This window comes from Aptenodytes forsteri, unplaced genomic scaffold, assembly GCF_000699145.1.
Source record: "Aptenodytes forsteri isolate BGI_AS27 unplaced genomic scaffold, ASM69914v1 Scaffold701, whole genome shotgun sequence".
Taxonomy (NCBI): Eukaryota; Metazoa; Chordata; class Aves; order Sphenisciformes; family Spheniscidae; genus Aptenodytes; species Aptenodytes forsteri.
In genome coordinates, this window is record NW_008794410.1 from 62,233 (window position 1) to 84,601 (window position 22,369).

General features: G+C 52.0%; 1 protein-coding gene across 1 annotated transcript in view; it reads right to left on the reverse strand.

Annotated features, from left to right (window-relative positions):
• Positions 1–22,369, reverse strand: part of CLPB (ClpB homolog, mitochondrial AAA ATPase chaperonin) — a gene marked incomplete at its 5' end in the record, with an annotated part of 101,424 nt that overhangs the window by 50,441 nt on the left and 28,614 nt on the right. The window contains 2 exons of the mRNA XM_009288587.2: positions 10,122–10,250; positions 15,886–15,989. Coding sequence (XP_009286862.2) covers positions 10,122–10,250; positions 15,886–15,989 — 233 coding nt within the window. The remainder of the gene's footprint in view (positions 1–10,121; positions 10,251–15,885; positions 15,990–22,369) is intronic.

Here is a 22,369-nt window from a genome sequence, read left to right on the forward strand (position 1 = left end):
GCCAGCTTGACTTCCTCCGTGTCTCATTTAGTTTCCCCAGTTTTGCTCTTGCTTACGCTGGTGACTCCACTGAGCACAGCGAAACGACGTCGTCGCCTTCTCAGGATGCGATCAGGGCCAAGGTACCTCCTCTGCCACCACACGCCGGCTGACCTGGGAGGCCACAGCTGCCTAGTGATGTCCGTCACCCTCTCCCTGTAAGAACGGAGCCCCTTCCATCTGGGAGGCAGCTGAAAACGCTCCGAGACATATTACGCAGAATTCAAACACAAGAAAGCCAGCTATAATTGCAACCGGATTCTTCCTGAGAACACCACCAGCACTTTCGCTTTCTGATGTCAAAAGACCACCCCTTGTCACGCTGGCTCTGTAATTCATTTACCCATCATTCATCCTATCCACAGTATCTGCAATTACACTGCACCAAGTAGGTGAGCGTGGAGCATTACCAACAAATGTACTGTGCTAAATTTACTGGCAAATCGAGTTCAGAGGTCTGGGTTATTGCAGCTTCAGCTAAAATGCTTTCATAAATGTATGTTCTTTCCTTCGTCTCTCCCTCTCTCCCCTAATTAGAGATGCGTGCACTGAGCTGACTCGATCGCTCACGTCTTGCAAGAGAGACCGGAGCACGAGGCCGAGGGGCGCGCGCTTGAGCTTCTTGGGGCGGCGAGGCTGCTCCAGTGAGATGTGGCTGGAGCCGAGACCCGAGCTCCGCTCCCAGCTTCCCCAGCTACCCGCTGCGTGAGCTCAGCTGCTCAGCCTCCCCGCACCTCCGAGCCCGTCAATCCCAGCCCAAGAGATTGTCAGCGCTGGTACGAGAACGGGGACCAGCGCTGGCATCACACCGAGGGTCCCAGGCAGGAAGGAGGAGGCAAAGGGTGTTTCGGAGCAGGCATTTCCCATGCAGGAACAGCCTGGTCAGCCTGCACGCTGGCTCCAGGAGGAGTTGGAAGCGAAGGGGATTTCTGAAGATGGGAATTAGAAAGCAAGGTCGTCAACGGTTGGGAGAGTGCTGGGGGGAATGAGACACGTGATGAGGCCGCTCAGGTTTGGCAGGAGGAGACGTGTCTGCCCCTGCGACGGGGACAGAGAGGGGAGGTCCCGACAACGGGCAAGGGGTCAGTCTCTGAAGGAGGGAACTGCTCTACTTTTAAGCAAAGATACGAGATGTACGACACCACCGACCTACCTCCATCAGCAAAGCAGTGCATTTCCGCACAACAGCAGCTGACGGTTCAGCCAACCCCTCGCGACATGGACACACGGACAAAACACACCTCGGAAAAGCACTTGGAAAAGCAATTCAACGTCCAAGACACGTGACAGCTGAGCTGCTAAGCGCCGGGGAAACCTTGCTTCGACACCACCTTCTGTGCCCAAGTTTCTCAGGTGTGTACGGGAGGAAGCAGTCACAATATTCTGATTTTGCATTTCATAAGCTCTAGCCCAAGAACAAGATGGGCCTCTGCAGCATTTTCTTCTGTGCTTTGTTGAGTGTAACTTTAATTTATTACAAGGGTACCACGGCCATGACAACTCGTCCCAGCAGAAGGCTGTGAAAGGTAAACAGTGTCCCAGGCTGGGAGGTGGGACATCTCCCTGCGGGGCAAACTCCTCAGCAGTGGCGTCGCCCCTAGGTTTGAAGCTCACGAGGTTTCCCCAGGCTGTTCCCCCTTTCCACTCAGCCTTGCTGAGCCTCCCCCAGGGCACAGGACAGGACGTGGGGTCTCCCCTGCCCATGGGGCTGCCCGTCTGCAGGGGCGTGGGCTCCAGCGGGAACATCTGGAGCAAGGAAGACTGACGCTTGGTGGAGGAGGATCAGGTTAGGGAACATTTAAACACGCATCCACGAGTGCTGAGGGACCCGAGCGATGTCATGGTGAGGCCGCTCCTGACGACGGTTAAAATGGGAACATCTGGAGCAAGGAAGACCGACGCTTGGTGGAGGAGGATCACGTTAGGGAACATTTAAACACGCATCCACAAGTGCTGAGGGACCCGAGCGATGTCGTGGTGAGGCCGCTCCTGACGACGGTTAAAAGGTCACGGTGATGGGGAGAGGCCCCCGGGGACGGGAAGAAAGCAAATGTCACGGCTATCTTCAGGGAGGACAAGAAGGAGGATCCAGAGAACTACAGACTGGTCAGCCTCACCTTGATTCCTGGGAAGGTGAGGGAGCAACTCATCCTGGAAACCCTTTCCTAACATATGAAGGACAAGAAGGTGACCGGGAGTAGTCAGCACGGTTTTATGAAGGGGAAAGCAGTGGATGTTGTTTATCTCGACTTTAGCAAGGCTTTCAACACCGTCTCCCATAACATCTTCACAGACAAGCAGATAAAACGCAGGCTAGATAAGCGGGCCGTGAAGTGGGATTGAAAACGGGCTCAACGGCCAGGCTCAAAGGGTCATGACGAGCAGCAGAAAGCCCAGCGGAGGCCTGTGGGGTACCGCGGGGGCCGATACTGATCCTGAAGCTGTCTAACAGCTTCGTTAATGACCCTGACGATAGGGGCAGAGTGCACCCTCAGCCGGTTTGCAGGAGATACAAAACCGGGAGGAGGGGCTGATGGGCCAGAGGGTCGTGCTGCCATCCAGAGGGACTTCGACGGGCTGGAGAAACGGGGTTAACAAAAACCTCATGAAGTTCAACAAGGGGAAGTGCGAAGTCCTGCCCCTGGGGAGGAAACGAGCCCAGGCACCAGCACAGGCTGGGGGCTGACCGGCCAGAAAGCAGCTTGGCAGAGAAGGTCCTGGCGGGCACCAAGTTGACCATGAGCCAAAAATGTGCCCTTGCAGCAAAGAAGGCCAAGGGTGTCCCGGGCTGCGTTAGGAGGAGTGTTGCCAGCAGGTCAAGGGAGGTGATCCTTCCCCTCGGCTCAGTGCTGGCGAGACGCATCTGGTGTCCAGTTCTGCACTCCCCAGGTCAAGAAAGCCATGGACTTACTGGAGCGAGTCCAGCAAAGGGCCAAGAAGATGATGAATGGACTGGCGCATCTCTCATATGAGGAGAGACTGAGAGAGCTGGGACTGTTCAGCCTGGAGAAGAGAAAGCTCGGGGGATCTTATCAATGTCTATAAATACCCGATGGGAGAGGATGAAGAAGATGATGGGAGAGGATGAAGAAGATGGAGCCAGGCTCTTTCTAGTGGTGCCCCCAGTGACAGCAGGAGGCAACAGGCGCAAACTGAAACACAGGGAATTCCATTCGAAACATAAGAAAAAAACTTTACTGTAACAGATATTGAGCACTGAAAGAGGCTGCCTGGAGAGGTTGCGGAGTCTCAGTCCTTGGAGATATTAGGGAAGTGATCGTGCCCCTGTACTCGGCACTGGTGAGGCCGCACCTCGAACACTGTGTTCAGTTTTGGGCCCCTCACTCCAAGAAGGACGTCGAGGTGCTGGAGCGTGTCCAGAGAAGGGCAACGAGGCTGGTGAGGGGTCTGGAGAACAAGTCTGATGAGGAGCGGCTGAGGGAACTGGGGTTGTTTAGCCTGGAGAAAAGGAGGCTGAGGGGAGACCTCATCGCTCTCTACAACCACCTGAAAGGAGGTTGTAGCGAGGTGGGGTCGGTCTCTTCTCCCAAGTAACAAGCGATAGGACGAGAGGAACCGGCCTCAAGTTGCACCAGGGGAGGTTTAGATTGGACGTGAGGAAAAATTTCTGTACTGAAAGAGTGGTTAAACATTGGAAGAGGCTGCCCAGGGAAGTGGTGGAGTCCCCATCCCTGGAGGTATTTAAAAGACGAGTAGATGAGGCGCTGAGGGACGTGGTTTAGTGGGCCTGGTGGTGTTGGGTCGACGGTTGGACTCGATGATCTTAGAGGTCTTTTCCAACCTTAATGATTCTATGATTCTATATTCAAACCCCAACCATAGCCCTGGCAACCTGCTCCAGGTGACCTTGCTTTGAGCAGGGGGTTGGACCAGATGGTCCCTGCCAACCTCAGCGATTTCATGGCTCTGGGATTCTACAACGCCCCGGCACCCTGACGGGGGAAACACAACTCTCCCCTCAGCTTCCCCTTTGTCCCTCGTGACTATTACGGAGTATCTTTGGACCTAGGTGCTTTAGTCAGGGGCAAAGATACCGTTTTTCAAGGAGTGTAAAGTATGAGAGAGCAGCTGGGTACAGCCAGAGGAACACACACCAGCAATGAAACATCCGTTGAGCATCAGACGGGGCATCAGCAGACCACTTGCAACGTCTCCTGCAGACAACTGAGCACCGGAGAGAGCACTAGGGGAGAGAAAACAGCGGCTCTGCAGCGCCCGGCTGAGCTCCCTCCAAGCGAACACGCTTGTTCGACAGTCTACCCACAAGGCAGCGGTGGCTGATGTCCCGGCTGTCAGCAGCACGATCTCTCAGTAGGAAACGACAGCGTGATGCCCAGGGCAAGGGCCTTTACCAGGAAGGCAAGCAGATCGTGCTTGGTTTAATAAAGGAGGGGCCACCCAGAGATGCACAGGGACAAACAACTTCTGGTGAACCTCTCCAGCCTCTTCTGGTTTCTAGGCTTCTTCAAGCCTCCTACTGCTCAGTTCCCCTGGTCAGGGTCCGTCCTTCTTCCCAGCCCCACTTCTGTGCCCCACGCCAGGTTTGAGATCGTTAGAATATTTCAAACCTGAACTCTTCTCCCCACATCAGCCCAATAAAGTAATACCAGGTACTGGCTGCTCAAATCTAAAGCTCGCAGGTATTCTTTGGACCTAAAACCCTGCTGTGTATTTGTCACGTGGGAGTAAAAAAAAAACCAAAACACAAACCCAAAAACCAAGAACACAAGCACGTCCCAAGAAATTAAACAAAATGAATCGCAACTCATTCCACCGCAGAACACCCCATACCCCTCATCTGCAACAGTACCGACGGTGTGAGAATGGACAGGCCTCTCTACGCATGGAAATGTAAGTGCTGCAGGTTGTGTCTTTGCTGCCTTTATCATCACCCTGAACCCACCTGCTGCAGGGCTTGAGATTGCTGCATCCACAGGGCTAGAAGGGCCGGGCTTTGAAGTCAAGCCAGTCCTGAACTCAAGCCCGCTCCTAAGTCTCGTGCTGGAGGGCAAGAGGGCTGGTAGCAACGTGAGCCATCAAGGAGGTTCGGTTTGACTCTCAGCAAACGTCCGGAGCTCAGAGGGGGATGGAGGGCAGGAATACACCCACTGGGCCGCCAGACACTCGCCTGGGGGTCACAGGAGCTAAGCTCCCCTGCGCCAGGGGAGGTTTAGACTGGATGTGAGGAAAAATGTCTTTACTGAAAGAGTGGTGAAACATTGGAACAGGCTGCCCAGGGGAGTGGTGGAGTCCCCATCCCTGGAGGTATTTAAAAGACGAGTAGATGAGGCATTTAGGGACATGGTTTAGTGGGCATGGGGGTGTTGGGTTGACGGTTGGACTCGATGATCTTAGAGGTCTTTTCCAACCTCAATGATTCTATGATTCTATGATTCTCCAGTCCCGGTTCCCCAGGGATCAGTGCCTGCCTGGGCTCCTCCGGCTACCTGCATTTCAGCGACAGGTTCTGGGGCAGAATCAGACTTAGAAGGGTGCTAGAAGGCGGCTGAGCTCTATGGCAAGGCTACCCTATTGCCGGCAGACAGGTGAACCTTTTAATACCGGCTATTTCATGAAGCGGGTTTAAACACCGACATAATAAAAGCTCCCTCTAAAACCAAGAGACTTCCATCGTCAACGAGCTGGAGACCCGGCCTTCCTTCCTCCAAGCCGAACACAAAGCCCTCTGGATCGATCGTGCCTGCAGTAGCAACTGGTGCACGCTGTGGATGTGAGCTCTCACCCACTCCTTCCCATAAACACCGATATTTATGGTGTCAGCTCAGGTCAGGAGGCTGTGAAATGTCACCAACAACTGCCCGAAAGGACAACAGAGCAGCGACTTCGTCTCGCGGTCTGCTGGGCACACACATGCTGACCACAAGGCGATAAGGTCCTGGAGGGGTCAAGCGAGTCACTGAATGGGCCACAAAAGGCCAGGGACGTGGGGTGAGGGGCAAGCGCACGGGGGCTTCCCTTAAAAAAACCCCCAGCGCCGCACAACGGGGCGGTTGTTTTAGGAGAGAGGGGCCTTGGCAGTTAATGGCTTTGGCCCCGAGGGCAGGGCACCAGGCGAAGGAAGTGTTAGGGAGAGTAAATGGACAGTTAGTAAAAAGGCAGGTGTAGGGAAGCGTAAGGGAGGGAGCGAGGGGAGCCTGTTCCATGTCAGCAAACAGGAGACATCCTACGCGCGGATGTCAATGGCAGACGGCATGGGGAAATTACCCTCACAAAGGGCCCGGGGCAGGCGCACTTTGAAAGGTGTTTGATCTCCACTTCTGAGACCTTCGGCCGCGTATTCATCGCAGATTATACTAACAAGGACGCGGGGACCGACGCTTTGTTATCCCGCAGAACCGGGAGGAGGGGAACAGCCCCAGTCGATGCGATGAAAACCTCGTGTCAGGCGCCAATCGTGAAATCAAACTCCAGCGTGCAAAACTCACTGAAAGGAAAGGGAAGGGCCTGCTGTAACACTACCAGCTCAGAAGAATTCACCTGACAAAAAGGGGAGACGTATTTGAGTCAGCAAGTAAATCGTCATAAATTTTCATCGTAGCTATGACTGCAGAGGGTAAGTGGGTGTTGTGGATGGGCTGGCGAACACAGATTAATCTGAAGAACGTCGCAAACTCAGCCTCGGGATCCTACAAGGGCTCCAGCGTGATCTTTCACATCATGCACCGAGTGGAGATTCGTGCTGGTGGACTGCTATTCCCAGGGTCTAAGCACCGGGACACGCTCGTATCTTTGCAAGAGGATGATTTTCACTTGGAAATGCATTCTTAGTGTAGACTCTCTTGAACCTGTATCCAGAAGGATTTCCGTGGGGCTGGATTAAGAACGGAACGGTGCTGAGCGATCGCCACATTTTAGTGCTACGGCTGACTAAATTAAGAATTTTCACTTTGATTTGGTACACAATCCCTTCAGTTGTACTCAAACAAACACAGTCCTACAGATTGTTATACGCTTTTTTCCCCGAGATCCAAGCGAGTTCTTCTGAGCTGAGACACTCTGCCACGAACAAAGAACTCTCTATGAGCATCGAGCAGCAGAAGTGGTCATTCACAAAGACGGCAGTGGCTCCAGTACAGATACAGAAACAGCTTTTGAACAAAAAGAACAGTCCTCTCTGTTACGAGAGGCCTGTATTGTAACAGCACTCGGATAGCCGAGCAGGGGACAGATGTAGAAATGAGCTGGACTTGCTACTTGCAATTATTTATTCAGGATGGCGAAATTCTTTAGTGCCAACTTCACTTATTTGCACCCATATTTTGCCTGTACTTAGGATAACCAAGCAGCTGCCCCGGTAATTTCAATCGGCTAATAATACACACGTCTTGCAAGGAGACTTTCAAAGGCAGAAACAAGCAGCAGCTATCTTTGTGAAAAACGTTATTCCAGCGTTTCCCCAGAGGGTACGGGGGGGCGGCTGCCAGCACAGACTCAACAGACGGAAAAAGAGCTCTCAGCCTCTCGCTGGCGGCTCTGCCGTCGCCTTCTCTCACGACCACCGTGGCCAACACACGCACATCCCCGCCGTTGCTGTGGCCTGTGCCTGCGTACCACCTTCACAGTGGACGGCCCCTCTGCCCCCGTGGCTAGTCCACGTCTCTATTTTAGGCGTTTTTAGAGATAAAACACCGCTGTTGAGTGAAATACTCCCCAGCCTCGAGAACCACAGACTCACTCTGCTCAGATCTGTTCACAACCCTGCTGTGACGAGGGCTTTTCCATGCCAGCACCTGGACCGCGTTGCCGCTCTCCGTAACACTACAGAGCCCGCTGCACTCGCCATCAAAACCCTTCCCGGTCTGTGCGTTCGCAGCTCATCGCTCCAGAGGGTGAAGCCCACTCCGCTCCTCCCACGGGCATCCCTCCCACGACTGTGGGATCTCAGAGGTCCCGTTGGAGCAGCTTCTTCCGACCGCCGGCGCCCTTGGACAAGCAGCCGCTGAACGCGTGCAGTTGGACTCTGCAGCAGGCGTGCAGCGAGTCAGACGCGCTGAGAAAGTGCCAGATTCAGTGTTCATGCAGTGTCTACACACACCGCAAACACGGAGTAGGTCTCCCACGTCGGACAAATGTGCTGGACCGCACACGGGCCAATGTTTTTGTCGGAGGACTTCCCAGTCACCACACACACATACTCCCACAGCCTACAGCTGTCTGCTTTCTCAGCTCCCTTCTCTGCAAGCATCCCTGAGGAACCTTGGCTAAGTCCATTTGCAGTAGGTTTCCTTTCAGTGGCTCCTTTTTTGGGGGCTAATTTATGGCCAAGAGATAGGGTTCTGGTATCTGGCAGGCTCCCAGAGAGAAATCCTGACCCAGAGTTAACTGTGGAATTCAGTGGTATTGAATCTCAACCTTTCACTCTTATTTTTCTATTTGTGAAAGGTAACAAGCATATGGTATAGATGAGTATCAAGGTTCAGTGTTCCTACAATTATTCTTCCTCATCTCCTCTGAGGATGTTTAGCCTTCGCGGATGCTACTTTCCATTATCTTTTTAGTTGCTTTCTCAAGGAATGAGCCTTATGTGAGCCCGTCGCACAATTATCTGCCTGCCTGCTTCCCTAGAATTAACTCCTGAACTCCTGAGACGCCCACACCACGGAGATGATGACATTCCTGAGATTTTTGCAAAAATCAGCATCTGGCTAGACGAGACGCCAGAGAGTCTCTCCACTGCAGGGACAGGCTGACAGCGTTCAGCTGCTATGTGCTGCATTTGGCATTTGGCAGAAGGCTGCTGGCAAGCACGCACTTGAAAGCAGGCACAACATCGCTGCTTCTTGCTCGCTCAGAGCTGCCCTAGGTGACCCTGCAGGGCGGAGAGGAGTTGAAATTGTTGAAGTAGGAGGAGCGCTAGGGACAAAGGGCAGAAGTCTGGAGGAAAGCAGAACTCTGCTGACTAGCTCTGCGGCCTGCAGAACAATTCGCATGGCAGGCAGATGCAGCTAATTTAACAGCGCCGTGCACATCCAGATACACCTTCAGCAGACTCTGGTTCTGGGTAACGGCACAACACAGACGCAAATGTCATCCTGGTAAAGATCAGCAGGAGGATAAATATAAAAAACTGTTGCCATGGTAGCACATCTCTATTCTGCTCGCTAAATGCATCTTCTTCTTTTCCTCCACTAGTGCTGATGAGCTTTTTCCTCACAAAGACGGTCAAGCATGGCAACAGGTTGCCCAGAGAGGTTGGGCACCTGAAACCACCCTTGGTGGTTTTCAGGCTAAAGCCCTGAGTTACCTGGTTTGGCCTCACAGCTGACCCTGCTTTCAACAGGAGGTTGGACTAGAGACCTCCTGAAGTCTCTTCCAACCCAAACTATGTTACAAACCTACGAATTTTCATCTCTTTAGTCTCATAGAATCATTTAGGTTGGAAAAGATCCTTAAGATCATCGAGTCCAACCGTAAGTGTATCGACGGATCCGTAATCTAGAGCCGTGAGTACGTAAGAGATGACAGTAAAGCAGGATCCATGAGAAGAAGGGGTCTGCGATCTAGCCGGCAGGACCAGTAACCGCGCAAGCTAATTTCTACCAACTCTCACAAGAGCTGCATTGCCAAGGTACCAACAGTACCGGAGCCTCAACCATTTAACGTGGGTACCGGCACCTATCCAGTGCCTTGTCTACAGAGCAGATCCGTTCCCAGCAGAGCGGAGGCTCTTCGATTCCACCCCACACAGGTACAAAAGGGATACGACAGACGAGTAGAGTGCGAATTGCGAAAGGGAAATGTTCAAAATACTGAACAGAGAGAGCAGGGGATGCCTCTCCACTGAACTGCGGGAAGAAAGGGAAGACTCAATGATTCAGATTGGAACAGCCACCAGAAGTCCATGAGAAAAACCACTGGAGATGAATGGGAAAAAAAACCCCAGAAACTGAAAAATAAAGAGATTGAAGCAAACAGTAAATCGCATCTAATCCTGACAATGAAAGAGTGGGGTCCTTGCCTGAGCCTGACAGTTCTGTGGGTCAGGCCTACTCAGAAAAAATGCTCCCGGCCCAAGAGCCTGTTGGAGCTACGAAACTCACCTCCATCCAGCAGCAATTTGACCGTCAGGTAGTCATCAGCCAGTACTGCGTAGTGTAGAGCTGTGCAGCCCTTGAAATTGGCTCTGATGTTCAAGCGGTTGTTGAAGTCGTCCTCCCGGGTTACAAGGACTGCGGGGGAAGAAGCATGAAAGTTCAGCTCACTGAGACAAAGCAAAGAACTGCTTGTCTGAACGTGCACCAGCAGAACGGACGGCCACCCCCGGTCTGGAAGCTTGTTAAGGGCCTAATGGCTTCTTCCAGGAGACAATCAGGACCCCGGCGGGGGTTTCTGGTGGCTATCGTCCCCACTCCACTGAGCAGCAGTGGAGATGAAGACAACGCGGTTTCCAGAAACCCCAGTGACTGCCTTCACAGCGGCCAGGCAGGGGAGGAGGTGGCTGGAGCAAGCCCGAGAGAAGACCTCCCAGCCTTGTTCCAACCACAGCCTCTTTGCACCTTCAAAGTGAAATCAGGATTCAACACAAGCAAGCAACACAGAGACTTCTGCCTTTCTTCCCCCCTTTCACTGTCCAGAAGGGCCAGAGAACAACCATTCAGTGCTTCCTCCACACCACCTTCCTCCCCCAGCCAAAACACGATCCCAGCGGTCTGCACCTACTTCAGGCTGGAAGCACAAAGCACCAAAACCTACAAGCCGTAACCAAGAGAAAAGAGCCGGCGCGGCTGAGGGACGACGGCACGACAGGTCCTCGGGACAGCAGTCAGCTGGGAATGCCCGGTGGATCTCCTCAGGGTCGTGCTAAGCGTCCCTCACCACACCGCTCCGATTGCTCACGTGCCCGTCTCCACCAGGAGCTGCCTCCTCTATTCCATGCTTCCCAGGAACAGCAAGAAGTAGCCATTTAAAAGCAGGGACTCTTCTAAAAATACTTCCTTTGTTAACTGAAAATACGGGTTAAAGTGCTGCGGAGCATGATACTCAGCTGCGTTCTGCTCCTGTCCCTATCTACCTCCTTGCCACCTTTGGCCTGGTGTTGAAACCGGCTGTTCTTTGGCATCTGGAGTTTTCGCTCTGTGTTTGCTTAGCCACCAGCACAGCGCGCTCCGTGAGGTGTATTCCTCGACGCTACCGGGATGGGAATAATTCGTAACATCACATTTTACAACTCACTAGAAAGCCTGGAATCCCCTGAGCAAATGCACTTACACCGAGCCCTGGCAGGTTTTGTGAAATCGGACCTAGAAATTGTGATGTTTCTTTGAACAGAAACTGATGCTTTCTAAAGCTGATTAATTGCCATTTTTTTCTTCCCTTGAGCTCTGTTCTCCTGAATGCCAGCGCGCGCGGATACCCTGCAAAAGGGAAAGCCCAACGGCCTGTGCTTGCAGGCCAGAGCAAAGCCGGGCCAAGGCGCTCCCGGGGGGACAGGAGGAGGACCGTGTGGTGAGACAGACACACTAAAAACCTCAGTCTTCCAGATCAGGTGCAAAATCAGAGTTTGGGCTGCAAAGCTGGAAGACCGAGGAATGCGTTAAACCAAACCGATGGACGGAGGCATCGGTCTTGTCTACAGAGCAGATCCGTTCCCAGCGGAGCGGAGGCTCTTCGATTCCACCCCACACAGGTACAAAAGGGATACGACAGACGAGTAGAGTGCGAATTGCGAAAGGGAAATGTTCAAAATACTGAACAGAGAGAGCAGGGGATGCCTCTCCACTGAACTGCGGGAAGAAAGGGAAGACTCAATGATTCAGATTGGAACAGCCACCAGAAGTCCATGAGAAAAACCACTGGAGATGAATGGGAAGACAGAAACTGAAAAATAAAGAGATTGAAGCAAACAGTAAACCGCATCTAATCCTGACGATGAAAGAGCTGGCTCCCTCCTCTCCGTGGGGGAGCCAGCACCACTCCAGCTCCAAGCCCGGCTCTCGCTAGACCTGTCCCCTTTCCACAGCACAGGCAGGTAGGGGCCGGCGAGGCGGCAGATTCGGACGCAAGCCCGACAGAGGCTCAGGCAATGCACCGCGGCTAGCTAGACCTGGCTGCGCTCCTACTGCACAGGCAGAGGACGCCTACCAAGACGGCACCGAAAGGCGTCACCCTCCTCTGCTAAGTGCGGCTCCGACCTGTCCCCCCCGCCGAGCACAGACCTAACGGCATCCGCAACATTTACATGCGGGCTCAGACTCGGACAGGCGGTGGGAGAGGTGAAAAACGCCCCCACTGCTGATGCCCTGGTGCTAATCGAGGACCTAGTTTTAGATGCTGTTTCTGCAATGGGAGGGAATATTCTCCCAAGCCGGGGGAAACTCCCTCCCGATGCTCAGACCGATTACTACAAGGCAGTGGTGACTTCGGCAAACGGAAGGGAAGCTGTGACGGGAGAGGAGGCCGCCCCACCATCGCTCGGCTTTCAAGCAAACCCCTACTCCCGGGAGTCTCCGGCGGACCAGCCCGTGCGTCTGGGCAGGGCTCCAGCACCCAGGGGCCCAGCGCCCCGTGCGGGTGCGCAGGAAGGGCCTGCAGCACCGATACTCTTCTGCAGCCGGTCCAAGGGCTGGGCTTTAGGAAACCTCCTGGTTTTTAAGCCCCTTGCTCTAGTCATCAGCAAAAACCAACGGTGGAAAAAAGAGTGGCTCTTTTTAGGTATTGAAGGAAATAACAATACAGCACCTTCACAGCATCAGAGCATTCAGCACACCAGAGAGAAGCCTGATCTTAAAGCCTGGCCAGATGGACAACCAAAGCCACCAAAGAGGTCAACTGTTCCATAGTCAAGAATCCGACGTGAACGCCACTCTCCTGTCTGAAGGGAGGGCAGACCCCTCTCTCATTTCAGCGTTCGCCATCTTCACTGGCTCTTTTAGCATCGAGGAGACGCTGTCGCTCAGGGCTGCGGGTTTTGACAGCTACTGCACTTCACACCTGGTTTCTGAGGAAAGGGAGGCTGTCGCGCCCATTCCGGAGTGAATGGAGACTAATCCAGCTCTCGCTCGGCTGCGGGGGGGGGACGGGACGGGCAATAGGGCCAGGCCTGGCCACAGCCCTTCTCCCCAACTCTGGGAGATGAGGAAGCCCCGCGAGGGGCTCCCCCACCGCGGAGCCTAAGTGATGGCGGGGCTGGCACGGGCTGCCTCCCGTTGAACCAACGCCACCCAACTGGTGGGTCAAATCCTGCTCCTGGAGGTGCGTTCAGCTCCTTGGTGAACGGGTGTATAACCAAAACTCAGTAAGCCCACGTTCAGGGGCTTTGCCATCGAGAACTTGAGCTCTGAGCACCGAATACCTTGTCACAGCAAAGCAAGCAGACCCGGACGGCGGATCCCCTGCAGTGCCGTCTCCACGTTCCCTCCTAAGAGCTACCGACAGATTTCCAGAAGATTTGAAAAGTTCAGAAGAGAGAAACACTGTAATGAATACCTGATGCCGTCCTAGTCCAGCATCTCCGCTAATGAACCGCAGTACCTCCAGGAAGATCAATTAATGCCCTGGCTCCTTTCCTTTCCTGGGTCTTTTCTCCAAGCATACAGGGTGAGTATGTATATTTATTTATTTGTCGTCATTTCCTACCCAGGGAGGAGCAGGATAATGAACTGCGTGCGTCAGGGAAGATGAATCTGAGATACTAGGGAGCAGTGCAGTAAAGAGATTAAAGTGTTATTATTGTTGGGTTTTTTCCCCCATGGTCCGTTGTGACAGCTCGGCCGTCATCTGTAAAAAATGTCTCAGAGAGAGATAATCATCGGAAACTCAATAAAGCGTCAGGGGAAGCCTCGTCTACCATCAATCACTGGGTGCCTGGAAATTTTCAGCCCTCTGTCTCCCTTCCTGCCATCCATATAAATGTCTGTAATATATTTTGTGCAGTGTTTGTGGAGCATACCCTCTCGATTTGGATGTTTTTATGAAAAAATATTTATACACGAAATATGTAAATGGGTAAAAAAAAGTAAAAAACAAAGGCAGTTTCTCTCTCTCCCTCTCTTTTTAAAAATGCAACTGAATTTATTCTTTTTAATAAAACATGTCAACCAAAGAATTAATGCAACTTCTTACTGAGTGGCTTTATCTTTTCTTCACCCCAAAAATATATAACATTATAGAGGGATGAATGCAGACAAAAACAATTAACTTTATCGGTTGATATACTTTGTCTTAAATAAAGTCTACGTACATGCATTATGTATTGGCATTCCATTGTTCATTTTTTAATGTTGTTTCATACATTTTGCATTCGCTGCTACAGCGATCTGATATACGCGCGTTCTCACTTCCATCAAGGAGCAGGTCTATGGCACGGGTGGGTTACGGTGAGGGATGAGAGCGGAGAGCTTTTAAAAACAAAATAACGCCCTGTCAAAACTGTCCCCTCACTGATTCATCTTCTTAACTCAACCTGCGTTTTATGAAAGGTTCAAATATTACACCTTCATTAGACTTCACGCAGCTTTCAGCTCTTAGCGGTGCGGCAAAAGGCACAGACCGACCGATGGATAATGTCACCGTGCGATTCTGGCTCTGCAAACCGTGCAGGGCAAACAGAGGCTCTGGACAACCTGTGTGGCCTCCTCCCGTTTTCCCCTTACGGTAGCTAGGAAAAGGTTTAGCTTCAAAGCGGAAGGTGGGAGCCCACAAATGCAGCCACTGTGGATGCAGCAGTCCCCGGGAACGCGAGTCCCGGTGGCCGGCTGAGCTCTGGCAGGGTGATGGGGATGGCTGGGACACAGTCCACGGTCTGCCAGCTGAGAGCCAGGGCCGGCAGGTCAGCGTGGCGCTCAGATGGGGAAGAGGCTTCTGGGACGGGGGAGGCAACAGCCGGGGACGTTTTAGCGGCAGGGTCAAGTCCTGCCAGCGTTCCTGCCAGCCTGGGAGCTGTGAGCCTGGGGACCAGAAGCATCCTTGAAACGTGCAGCCGGCCGCTTTGAAGCGCAGCTGGGCACCGAGAATCCAGACATCCCTCCCCGAGATTCCATCGATAATCACAAAACCAAGAAAATCTAGCCACCATTTATCGTCATAAAAAGTGGAAACAGCCTGGGAAATTCAAACTGGTCTGAATAAACAGAGCTCAGGTCTCTGAGCAACCTGATCGAGTTGAAGATGTCCCTGCTGATGGCAGGGGGCTGGACTAGGTGACCTTTAGAGGTCCCTTCCCACCCAAACCCTTCTGTGATTCTGTGATTCTAAGTCTGCATCGACATCCCAGCGATGGGGACAACGTTAGGGTGAGACTGGAACTTGAGACATCGGCTAAGAAAAATCATAAACAAGATGAAATGACGCTGCAGAAAATTTCCTCGTTTTCATGTAAAGACTTCAAGGGCTGCAAGCTGGCATTAACGCCTGCCCCAAAACCAGCAGCAGTAATTGCAACCGGTTACATCGTTCAGCTTTATTTCAATTGGACAAGTCTTTCTTCATTTTATATCTACTTATAAGATCTAGAGTAAGGCTACCGGTGGAACGCGCTGCCTCGAACCCTTCTCCTTCCCCAGCAAGCAGCTGCGTGTGGGTCAACGGGATGACGCTCCTATCTACAACTTTGTGTTATGTCCTGGCCATATAAAACCAGGCTATCTCTAGGACGTTGAAGGATTGCTTCCCGTAAACATCTACATAACGTTTTCTCTCATCTTCAGACGTACGCTCACCCACGTACCATCAGCTACTCTGCATTTAAATGGAAGCTGAAGCTAGCTCTAAAAAAAAAAACGAGGTCAAATTTCCATTTCAAAGCCGGGAAACAAAATTTTGGGACCTGAAAAGCAAATGCAGGTAGCTGCAGACAATCAATATTACCTTCTAAAGAATGGAGGCCTTTTTCCTTGGCAGTCTCATACACGCTGCTGAAATCGTCTCCAAGGTTTGGATCCGCATTAGCTGCGAGCAGGATCTTCACCACGCTGTTACAAATGAGAACAAAAATAAGGCAGAGGTAGAACGTGAGTAATTAAAGTCCTTCAGAGCCTGAGAAGGGAGACGGCGCTCAGAAAGCCCTCCGCAAACATTCCCAGCTAGCGAAGGAAAGTTAAACCAACAACCGTAATTGAACATTTCAACCAATACAACCGCACCAGCGTATTCTGAAACCAATTAGATGTGGGAGGCACTTGAGGCAGGGGTGACACTCTAGGGAATCGCAGCCCTCCCAAGAAGACCTGCGCAGAACACGCTCTTAGCATGAGTCGTATTCCCAGTCCACCATGGGAATCGGTTATGTCCCCATAACTTTGCAGGTCTGGATCAGTGGCGAAAACTGTCCCCAGACGCAGCAAATGCACGGTCAGAGCCAGATCTTGGCTCCGAGGCTATCCCTGCCCCTGCAAAATGGAAGACTCTTGTCACACTCTTCAGGTTAAGGGAAGCACAACTAAGTTGTGCTGTTACTTCTGCTTTTAGGATGCAATCACTACAGCACCTAAGCCTCCTTTAATAAAGGTGCCATCCTACCAAGACAAGAAGCGCGTAGCATTTCGGTACGAAGCACGACAAAAGGCGGGGGGTTGGAAGGGCCCTATCCACTCCCCAGGTTTCTGCCCTACAGTTTATAGCCTGCACTCGAGCGGTCCCTCTACGTTGATGCAGCTGATGGAAGCCACCCTGGAAAAGGCATCTCTTGCACCCCCATCGGCTAGGAGAGGCAGCTAGTCTTTCTTTGCCTCCTTCTGCCCTCACAAGATGAAGCACCGACCTCAGCATTTCAAACATAAATTTCATCTGCATTAATTATATGGGGTTCTGGAAGAAAAGCATTTGACTGCTGCGCGAAGTTCAGTCAAATCCCCATCTCCGAGAACCAGACAATTGGCATGAGATCGCCACCGAAGACAGCCTGATCATCTGCAACCAGCGGCCGGGACTTTGGAAAGATCTAATCTCTGAATTTGTAGAGAGCTTCCCCATTATTTTATATTGTAGCTGCAAGGCCCACTGGAGAGGCAGGTCCTCCTAGGGCTGACCAGCATGGCAACACAGGCAGGACACCCCATACGACAACTCTCCCGTGCGTTGGGACCGAGGCTTTCAGTCTCCGGACCTGTAGAGTTATCGGCACGCTGAAGCAGGACAGATTAGCTCCAGACATACAGGCCAGGCGGTTTCGGTGTGGAAGCCCTCCATCTCCGCTTCCGAACCCAAACAATCATCAGGCAAGAATTAGATTTCTCACCACCTCTGAAAGCCAGTTAATTCTTAATTTTTTTCCAGGGTTCAAGCTTTCCATGACAACTAGACAGTAACTCGTTAGTTAGCATTCATCACTGGTGACATGGCTCACGGGCTGACAGCGACGTGCACCGCCGCCTGACTGACACGTATCTGCAGGCTGTGCCTTGTCAAGTCACATTTAGAATTTCACTTAAGCTCCTCTCCCACTTACCCCATAAATGTATTAGCGGAATAAAAGGTGATTATTTTATTCTTTGAATACAGTACAATAGAGGCCAGCTCCTTACTGGCCCCGGTACGCTCTTCGCCACGCACAAAGTTACTTCCAGCGAGCAAAGCACCAGGCTGGAAGCCAGGAGATCCTCCCGCCACCTCCTGTGTGAGCATACAGAGTTCATTTATACCCATATTTTAACAATGCCCTTAGTTCTAAAATATTTAGGTTGAGATGCACCGGATCTTCTTCGTCAAACAGCAACTACCAATGACGACCTTTCACAATTTCGACGTAGTCAGGAGCACGTTACCCTGAAGATTTTCTTGAGTGGTTTGAGCTGCACACCCGTGATCAAATCAGGTATCTGGTGGTTTAGGACTGGCACTAGGGAGGGGGGATCATCTCACCTGCTTTCAGACATCAGCAATGGCGGACGTGAAGCCCTAAGCAGGCTCCCATAATAGATGTGCCCACTCCCTACCGCTGAAATCCCTCCAACTAGCCTGAATGTTCTTTCAGTTCGTTCAGCAGCTCGGCCTTGGTGCAAGGGTCAGTGTGTGAGATCATCTGCTATCTTCAGCATAGTTCCAGCGAGAGATAACCTTCCTGTCTCATCCTCAGTCCTCTCAGAACAGACAATTTGCTGCCAGGGAAAAGACGCTGATACAAATCTCCCCCGCCATGTTCAGAAAAGCCATGTCTACATTGCCCTGCCACACTGCTCCTAAAGGCCACATCAGTGAGGACACCTTATGGAGGAGTGCCATCTCTCCAGCCACGCGACAAGCCCGTAGGTTCTTCTGGACCACCTTAGGAGCATCAATAAGGCACGGGGCACAAAACCTATCCTAAAAGTCCTTTAGCACCTCTAGCAAGGGCTTTTCAGCACGCCTAGCTCCAGACTCACCTCTACTTCACAACTCCAACGTGTTGCCTCATATAAAGGGACACTGCATGACCTTTACCACTGACCCCTATGGCCGCAGCAAAATGGAAAGCAAGGGAAAGGTTTGGCCGCAAGTAAAGCCACGTGAGCCCAAGCGCATAGCCTTGGCTGTCCAGAAGAGCTTGTAGTCAAAGCCCACCAGCCCAGGCTCTTCTGCCTCTGGCCATTCGGTAGGTCATTAGATCGGAGGCCCACCAATCCTACTTTCGGTGCCTGGCTGGCCGTGCTGGGCAGGAGGTGTGCCACCTGTCCAAGTCTACGGAACAGGAGAAGTAAAGGTGCTACAGCCAAGCTTTCTACCTGGGAAAGCGCTAGCACAGGTCATTGATCCGTGGACAGTCCTTCTGGAAGATCCAGTGCTGGATTCCTCTGGAGACATCCTGGATCTCCAGTACTTGGCACTACTGTGGTCAGCCCAGTCATCAAGAGAACTGCATCAGAGATCTTGAAGCGGCAGGGTCCATGGAAAGCAGGAGGTACAGGATGGAGGACGGTGGGGCAGGCACTGCCCTGTTGCCCTTTGGGATGATCTCCGCGCTCCTAGAGATGGACGTCTAGCTACTGAACAGAAGCCATCATTAGTGCAATGTGCCTCAATCGAGCCTTTGATTATCCTGCCCCGGCAGCTGTCTTATTGTGATTCCCACATCAGGGCTCCCAGCATCTACACCAGAAAGCCAGGCCTTTCTGATCATTCAAGTCCTCAGAAGTACAAGTTCTGATACGGTCAAACCTCCCTTCTTGGACCCCCGTCCTCATGGCTGCCAACACCAAAGAGATCCCTCTACTCCAATTTTAGCTGACAGGCTACGATATATTTTAAGGTCCATGCATCTTCCTCATTTTAAGAGAAATGATCCCAAGTCCCAGTGTAGGACTTTAATCCACAACCTTGCAGCCCAGGGGTGAGCTATGGGTACCGAATGAGTCATATGATAACACACAATGACTTGTAATTTCCTCGGTAACTCCATCCATCTTCCCTTCCTCTTCTTAGTGACTACGTTGAAATGAATGTTCTTCCCAGGCATTTCATCAGGTATCACCTTTATGTGCTCTCAGCGACTCCCAGGAAGCCCTTTCCTCTTCCTTCATTGCACAGACCTTCAGCGTTTCTCTCCGGGCAATGACCTTTCACGAGAAGTTTGGCAGAGGACCACAAATGCTAGATGCAAGGTGGTCTAAGAGTGAAAGCGGGAGGTGATGATGTCAGAACTGCTCCGCCCTCTCTATTAGCGACCCTCTACCCCATTTCCCCCCAGCGATAAGAAACATTTCCTTAGCTCTTAAGATAGCTGGGAGGCTCAAGTTTAATAAGCACGGATATCATCTCTTACTGGCAAAATCTGGTGTTCCCAAAGCCTGGCCCCGTTTCGGGCTGCGATCCAGCTCCGTAAACAGGAAGGACTCGCTGGTCTAATAACAACGCGTCGCACGTTCAGCCTCCCTCCCCAATCATCTTTCAATCCAACCTCCTGCTTTCGGGACGTGCCGTCCCCTCCAGGCGCTTCTGCACCAGCCAGACGTTCCTGGAATCACCAATATTGATCGTACCTATCCAATTTGCAGGTAATGGGACATTCAAGCAAATTAGCCTTTAGGAAAGGTAACGGCGCCATCAAAATACAGACTAACTGCGCTCATCAGCGTAAAGCATGTGAATGTCACCGGAATAAGCAAGGGACTTGCAAAAACAGATGACAGTCACAAAGCATGGTCTAACAATCCAGTCCCTGGGTAAAAATCTCAGGTTTCCCAGGAAGAAGAGGCGTAACCACTTCCCAATTCACAAGGCAGTCGTGGGGGACAATTAAGGAAGCTCTGGTGAAGGTGCTAGAGAAGGCAGAAGGCATCCTTCTCTTCCGCGCCAGCTCAGCTAATAGTTATTAATACAGGAGCGGGGTTTAAATGCAGGATTCTCTGGCCCACATACCTCCTCTTTTCTGCCTCTTGCTGCCAGGTATTGGGGCAGAACAAGACTCCGCGCCAGATACCCAGAGGGAGAGGGACGCCGACGGCAGGCTGAGCTGGTCCAGGGAGGCAGGCTTCCCTCCATAACTCACCTGTGCTCAACAGCCTCAACAAGCCGAGTTTTAATTTGCTGATCAAGTTTTCATTAGATTAGAGGCAGAGCCTATTCATCAGCGTGAATATAAATCTAAATTGACCCTGGTGATGACTCAGAGGGCAACGCTTAACTGAAGTTCGCCGGGCAGTTCAATCGATTGGAGAAAGTGCTTTCTGCTTTTAATGGCTGGACCAACATATTGTTAAATAAATAAATACATACATACAATACAGGGGGTGGGGAAATCAATGACGAGATGGCTGGACGTGACTGGGGCTGCGTCAGGAGAGGCGCTGTGCCTGGACCAACGCGCCGGCAGCTGGGGTTGGTGAACCAAGAAGTCCAGTGATCCCCATGACCGTGAGTTATCAGCACAATGCAAAAGCCTTGACGCGTTTTGATACGCGGCCGCCCCGAGCTCTGGCAGAAGCCACAGGTCCTGCCTGGACACAAAGGAGATCTCTTGCGCGGCTATATCTTAACTCTCTGTGAAACTCAGCGGGAGGGCCGGGAGGAGCTGCTGTTTACACTCCAGCCCCTGTTCTCTCCTTTTTTTTCTCAGATGAGATCTAAATGCGGATGTGCGCCTTCCCAGGAACACGCTTACGCCTACCTGTGGCACAGAAAGCAGGGCAGCCGCGGCATTCCCTCACTCCGTGGCGGTTTATTATTGACCCGGATGAAAATGATCCTCCCCCCAAAAAAGGGATAAAAAGGGATTATGGGATCCAAAAAGAAAAAAAAAAAATCTCGGCAGGTGAGAACTGTTATATTGTTCACAATGGTTTTCTCTGGAGAGCGTGACTCGGGTGAATCATGCTTCAGAGACGTGGTCAAGGTACAGCACCACGTCCCCAGCCATCAGCGAAGGAGAGTTAAAAGAAGTCTTGTTACCTGCGTGCGGTGGTAAGAAAATGTGCACGGAGGCAGTTTCTGCGGCTTGGAGAGGTGCAGTAACCTGCTACACTGACGATACCTAATTGTGCCTGACCTGCAGGACACGGGATGCCGTTCATCCCTGGAAAGAGGGGTGCTCGTGCACAGAGGTCTCGGATGGGGACGCTGCCGAGGCAGAAGAGGAGCAGCGTGGGGAACAGCTGCCGTTGGTCTGTCCTCAGGTGGGCAGGTACAACGCAGGAATGGCCGAGAGGACACTGTCCCTCAAAGACACCCAGAAGGGGAGTGACTGAAAGACAATGCCCCAGTTTGTAGGATCAAGCCCTCAAAATGTGCTGTCATCACAGCTGAAAACCATGTTCGACCCCTCAGCTCTTTGACAGGCAACACTATGGGCCATACGTGCTTCCAAAGGCATCCAGATATTTCTCCAGCTCTGCTGCAGACAGCTCTGAATGAGTTGCCTGAAGTGAAAGGAGTGAAAAAAATCACACGGAACAGATGTATGTACCTAATATAGGTAATGAGACTGCGCCAGTTAATCATGTCATTGCCTATAGACAGAAAATAGCTCCAGATAGGTCACCCTTCACTATAAGTCTTAGAACATACCCACTAGAATATTACTATGCATGATCTTCTGTTATTACCAATATAAACCATCTGTACAGCACCTTCAATGCACGAAGTCTAGGTACGCGTGGAAGAGGCACAAGTCCCAGCAATCTACACCGAGGCAGGGAGCGAGCCGCTTCCCGACCCCTCTCCTTAAGGCGGGTTGGAGGAGGGCAGGCAGCAGGAGGAGGAGGAGGAGGAGGAGGGCAAGGGAAGGGACAGGACCATGCTGGGCCAAGCACTGCCGGTTGAAGCAACAAGGCCAAGTGCCGGGTCCTGCACTTCGGCCACAACAACCCCATGCAGCGCTACAGGCTTGGGGAAGAGTGGCTGGAAAGCTGCCTGGCGGAAAAGGACCTGGGGGTGCTGGTCG